Genomic DNA, 6,700 nt, shown 5'->3' on the forward strand with positions numbered 1-6,700 from the left:
GTAATTTTTTTTCTAAAAAACAAAAACACTAGATGATAGATGAGTATGTGACCAGCCATGAGCCGAATATTTTATTGAACATTAATAGCGTTAAAATTTTTAACACAATAAGAGGAATTTAGGCCATAAAATTTAAGAAAATAAAGGATAAAAGATAATTGCATTTGTCTAATATTTAGCCATAGACATCTAACTCTAATATTATTTGGGGCATGAAGTACGTGAAATCGGATTTACGTAATTAGATAGGTGATAAGAATTTACATGATAGTTGTATTGTTTAATTGAGAAAAACTTACTTATAAATACCAAACTAGATGATTTTATGGTTAGATTTCAAAAATATAAAATCTGTAGACAACTTTATATATATATTATTTTTTTGCTATGCATTTTCAATGGCGTTTCACGTACTTTTTTTTTCTTGGTCATATGATATTTTTTATGATTATTGTTTTCTTTGATATGACCCAACCCGATTTAACTCGAGCGGAATGACCGAATCAGACTGGAAAAAATATTATATACCGATTTAACCTGACCCGAACGACCGAACCGAACCGGACCGGACCAAAAATTATTTTTGAATACCAATAGTTGACTGAGCGCCGACACAAAAAATTCCGACCCCTATGAAAAAAGTTTCTAGATCCGCCACTGGGAAGGAGTATAAAGTTGTATCTGTGATTTTGAGTTGTATTAGATTGGTTAGGGTTTATGGTACCCGTTGTCTATTTTCATTTGAGATGTTATGACCCGTGTAAGGGTTAAACGGGTCAAACCGGGTTAAATGAATGAGAGGCTTCTATTCAGAATTCAAGCAATCTGGTAGCTTTAGAGGGTGTGGGAAGCGACATGAGAGCGACACCTAGGATTTTATCGTAGACAATTATATAGATAGTTAGATTTGGGATGTGTTTCTATAATTTCTACTAATAGTTTGAAATAACTAAAGATTTATCTGGTTGTTGGATAACATAATGCTCTTATATGTTACATTGTAGAAAAACATGCATAATTTGATTCAGATGATCCAGTTTAACTATTTAATGTTTTGATTGACAATAATAATAGGGTTGTATTTAATGTTTTTCAATGAGTGATTATATTTAAAATGATTAGATATATTAAGGATTTTAAATTTATGCAAAGATACATTGTAACTTTTTTTCATTAACTGTGTTTTTAACCAGGTTTATGCATCGGGTGCTGGTGATATAGATTTGTAGGTATATTTTGTCACTTCTAGCAGTTTGGCTAATAGAGCCATGGAAGAGTTAATGGTAATTATTATTATTATTTTATTTTTTTTTGTGTTTTTTTGAAATTAGTACAAATGAAATTCTGTTATTAGTTTATATTTCTGGTTTTTGTCTTTTGTTTCGTTTATTGCGGTGCGTATTTTGTGATTTAGGGTTTGTTTGATTAAGTTTAGGTAATTTAAGCATATTATAATGTATATTTGCTGCTATATATTTTTATGTAAACAATTGTTTATAAACAGTTTGTTTGTCAATAATTATTAGGCAGGTTATAAACAATATAAATGCGAAGTTGCGTACACTATTGGTCACAAGGTTGTGCTCGAATCACTCTTGTCATAAGCTCTAAAGGTTAGTTTTTGTTGAATTTTAAGGATCTTTCGGAAATTATAATGGCATTGATTAGACATGTAAACGAACCGAACATACACGAATTGTGTCATGTCCGTCTTCGATAATGTAACTTTAACCGAGCATGAACATATAATCTAACAAAATTTGTACTCATGTTCGTTCATTGAAAAAACGAGTTTGTTCATGTTCATTCATTTAAAACCTAAATGAACAATTTATGGTTTTAGCATATTTGAGTGAGCAATTATCTTATTATGTATCATCCTTACATGAAGAAACTGGCATGTGTACATGATTTATACACAATATTTTCTTTTATTAATGGGTCCTGTTGTAGATGTGTAGCATTTTATTTAAAAGTTGTATGGATGAATATTTTGTTCTCTTATTGTTCTTTTATCTTGGTTTTCATGTAGTACATAGAAGGCATGGAATATCTTATCAACTTTACGTAAAGGAGGCACTTTACGTGGGACTAAGTCTTCTGGTAAGTCCAATCTTTCTGTTGGCATGATTTGTTAAAATTTTTGTTAGAGCATGAAACTTTTATAGCAAAACTTATTATAGCACCATACTTCTTTTTATTAGGAAATGGAGATTTTGGTGAAAAGTAAAAAATGAGAAGTGATTGAAAGTAAAAATTCGAGGACGCTGCTTATTTGGAAGGCTGAGTTGTAATTACATATTTTGTTGGACCCTTTTTATTGGATTCATGAAGTGGCTACAAGTTTTATGTTTCTATGGTCTTATGAGGCACTATCTTTTGTCAGTGATATATATGTGACCTTATTATGTTTAAGTTTTTAAGATAGTTATTCAAAATTAATTATTGTAATAATTGTTAGCACCCGTGAAAAATTATTGTAAAAATTGTTACATTATTGTTTTAATATATATATATTTTTTTTGATACATACATAAAATAACTATTGAGACACAATACATATTTTTAAACGTTTTTGACAAACCTGCAAAAATCTCTTTTTACTTTTTTGACTTTTCAAATTTCAAATTTTGAGTAAGTGGTTAACTATTGAAATATTGAGACACATACGTATTTTCAAACTTTTTCATCAAACAATTATGTCACACTCTTACCAAGAAACATATTTCTTGCTTTGTTTGATATATACATAAAATAATCTATCTAGTAATACTATATTTTGTTTAGTGGATTAATATTTATTTAAAATGTTTGTCAAATTGTGAAACATACATATTAGTAAGTTGATTAATGAGAATTTATTTGAAAGATATAATTTTGAAATCGATTAGCATCTTTTAACTTATATATCATTTCCATATTAAAAGTCAAATTTTGTATATTTCAAGACTTTGCATCAAAGTGATATTAAAGTCTTTATCCAAAAGGTTTCATATTTTTTTCACATTTTCAGTCTTACCTAAAATTACTTTTTTTGATCTAATATATAAAGGACAAAAAATATGTAAAAATCTAACTTGTACTTTTTTGTCTTTTCAAAATTTGAGTGTGTGATCAACTATTGATACACATATATTTTCAAACTTTTCATCAAACAAATATGCAACACTCTTACCAATACACATACTTCTTGCTTTGTTTGATATATACCTAAAATAATCTATTTAATAATACTATATTTTGTTTAGTGGATTAATATTTATTTTAAATGTTTGTCAAATTATGAAACATACCTATTAGTAAGTTGGTTAATGAGAATTTATTTGAAGATCTATTATCACCCAATTCAAGATTAGGGTTTTTTTTATATTAGAGTTTTCAATGTTTGATTTGATTTCCAAATTTAAATCACAAAGCTTCTAGATGAAGATAAAGGAAGGTTTGTAAAGCGGAGATGTGGATTTCTGTTTGGTGAACCTCATGTGTCACACGATAGCAAATAAAAACTATAAGTTATATACATCATACTATTAATATATTTAAAATATAACTTTTTTAACCCGTGTGTAACACGGGATATAACCTTCTACTGACGATGCATCCGCTCCTGTTGTCTCATTATCAACTAAATTGCCACGAGGTATATGCTATTTTCTTTTCTCTTTTGTATCATCATTTTACATAAATAACCTTTTTCTTTTTCATTTCAAATGCAGCTGCCCAAGCCTAAACCTCCAACAAAATGGGAGCTTTTTGCTAAAAAGAAAGGTTAGTACTACATAACAACCTTAACGTTATTTCTTCGGTGGTTAAATATATGAAAAACAATTTAATAAAAGTTTCAAACTTTAATGAAATTGTTGAAAACAATAACTTTACTGTTATTTTTGCTGATTTGTTGGACCTCCTCTACAGGCATCCAAAATCGGAAGAAAGACAAACTTGTTTATGATGAACAAACAAGTTCTTGGAAGCGCCGCCATGGTTATGATCGTGTAAATGATGACAATGACCTTCCAAGTTCATTCATGGCGGCGCTTTCAAAAAAATGGTAAGTTTTCTTTCCTTTTTATTTTTTATTTTGAAACTAATAAGATTTAATACAAGTCTTTTTGAAATCGTCAAGTTAAGCAACTCGCTATCTGGAATTTTAAACGATACCACTATCAAACTTGATGTATGTAGGGCTGTAAATGAACAGAACGTTCAGTTTAGTGAACCATTCGGCGTGAAGTTTGTTTATGTTTGTTTGATTGATAAACGAACATAAACAAAATTTGTTCGACTAATTAAATGAATGAACATGAACAAATGTCGTGTTCGTACAATTTTTTTTATGAACGTTTGATGATGTTTTCATTTATGTTCGTTAGTGTCCATTTGTTTATGTTCGGTCATTTAAGTTCGTTTGTTTATGGTCTATTAAAGGCATTTTTATAATTTTAATCATATTGCCGTAACACTTAAACATTTTATTTATTTTAATTTTCAGTTTTTAGTTTATTACCCTTACATTTAAACAAGAAACCCTTGTCCTGGCATCATTGATGTTCAGTTATGCAGTTAATAAACAAACACAAACAAGATCATTTCTTCAATGAACGAACATGAACACAAAATTCCGTTAGGTTACGTGTTCGTGAACCATCTGTTTATTCAATAAAAGCTCAACAAACGAACATGAACAATGCTTCGGTTGGTTCGGTTCTATATACAAATGAATATAATATTGTATTTAAATTATTCAATTTTCTTTTACAGAACCAGGAGTAGATCCCTTTGCCAAAAGACGGTCAGAAAAGAAACAACGCATTGAAAAACAAGAAAAGAACCGTTTGCAAAACTTAAAAGAGGCTGCAAAAGTCGGTGCTTTACCAAGGTCTTATCTTTTTTCTATATTTCATGTCATTAAGTAGTCATAAGTCATAACCGCAGTTTACTTGGAAAATACTAAAATACCCTTTATATTGCAGTCATGTTCAACTTGCTGCAACCGCATTACCTATAACCGGTACCCAAACCGCGCCAAGAAAAGTTAGCAAAGATGAGTTGCAAAATGTTGCGGGAATGGCAGCAACTTCAACTGCCAGTGGTGGTAAATTTGATAAAAAGTTGGCTGGTGAAAAGCCCCCCAAACATGATAAGAAATACAGAAAGGTTTGTAAACAGACCCCTGGTTTTTAGCTTAATTGCAATTTTTTCACTCAGAAGTTTATGATTATATTTTTTTCATGATTGTTTTTTGCAATGTTACAGTTCCTGCCTGTTGTTGAAGGATCAGGAATGGGTTCACTAGAGAAACAACAATCTGACAAGATTCTTAACAAGTTAATGGCAAAATGCCAAGTAAATGGTTTTATATTTATTTAAATAGATGTTCGTTGTAATTATAATGTTTCTTTTAATCTTAATAAAAACACTGCTGTATATACTTCTCTGGAATGATTCTTAACATTAAACTCAAGCAGGCTTGTAAATTAACCGACCTTTCAGTGAACCGTTCAACGGGAAGTTCATTTAGTTAATAAGCTAACGAACATGAACGGCTTTTCTTTTGTTCATTTGTTGAATGAACGAACATGAGCACATGCCATGTTCGTTTGTGTATTGATATAATTATTTACGCCCATTAAATTTCGTCTAGTTTATGAAAGTTAAATAACACCATTACAATATAGTCAAGTTGTATTAATTTTTTAGTCCCAGTAGATGATGTTACTTTTAATTGGTGTTCGCTTGGTTATGTTCGTTCGTTTATACTATAGCCAAACAAACATAACCGGACACGGGTATGGTCATTGTTTATAATGAATGAACACTAACAAGAAACTGTCTGTTTAACTGCCTGTGTTTATTTGGTTATAGTTAAATGAACGAACATGAACATTGTTTTGTTCGTGTTCGTGTTCGTTTGGTTTGTTTACAATCTTAAACCCTAGATTTATTCTATATGTTTTCGTTCAAAGGGTATTGTGTTTTTATTCTATATGGTGTAAATATATTTTTTACTTCATATTGCAATTACATGAGTTTTGACATTTTCTAAGTGTTAATAATATTCTTTTTTTACATATTAAAGGTTGTTGACATGTACAACGTGAAGAGTGACAAGAAACAGAGAAACCAGGGAAAGTCTTCATCAACTTCGAGTAAATTGAAAGTGAAGAAGAGTCCGTATAAAAACAAATCGGCAACTAATAAGAAATCTTCGAGTAAAGGAAAATCAAAATGAAAATAATTCTACAATTTTGGTAAATGCTTTTAAAGCATTTTTGTATCAGGTATTTTATGATGCCATTCTGGAAGACAACAGTTAGTTTATTATTTTTCTACTTGTAGTGAATGTTTTCTTTATTTGTGATCAAATTTTCCACCTTTTGATGCACATCATTAAAAGTATTATATTTAACATGTTTGTTAAAAGCGTACAAGTCATGGTTGACTTGCACAAGTGCATGACTGTATCTTGACTTGTGAGTCGAGTCAAGTCAACTTGTAGCTCGTACAAGTCATGTTTTAGTTCAGTCTGTTTATGGACTGTAAGTGCATGCCTTAAATTTTTGTGAATGTGTTTGAATGTTCAGTTTGTTATATTTTTTAAAATCGAATGATCTCTCTCTTTCTTTTTCTTTTTTTCCTTTTTTTCTTTTTTTTTTTCTTTTTTTTTTTTTCTTTTTTTCTTTTTTTTTCTTTCTTTTTT

General features: G+C 29.6%; 1 protein-coding gene across 1 annotated transcript; it reads left to right on the forward strand.

The window, feature by feature from the left end:
- Positions 1 to 4,754: 4,754 nt before the first annotated feature.
- Positions 4,755 to 6,232, forward strand: LOC143606607 (ribosome biogenesis regulatory protein homolog; the record flags this gene model as incomplete). Its single annotated transcript, XM_077082319.1, has 4 exons — positions 4,755 to 4,879; positions 4,974 to 5,157; positions 5,257 to 5,346; positions 6,080 to 6,232. Coding segments are annotated over 4 exons (552 nt in total), but the record flags the coding sequence as incomplete, so codon positions are not given.
- Positions 6,233 to 6,700: the final 468 nt, after the last annotated feature.

The sequence above is a fragment of the Bidens hawaiensis genome, unplaced genomic scaffold, assembly GCF_021521415.1.
Source record: "Bidens hawaiensis isolate Kalapana, Puna unplaced genomic scaffold, B.hawaiensis_p1.1 tig00075829_1, whole genome shotgun sequence".
Taxonomy (NCBI): domain Eukaryota; kingdom Viridiplantae; phylum Streptophyta; class Magnoliopsida; order Asterales; family Asteraceae; genus Bidens; species Bidens hawaiensis.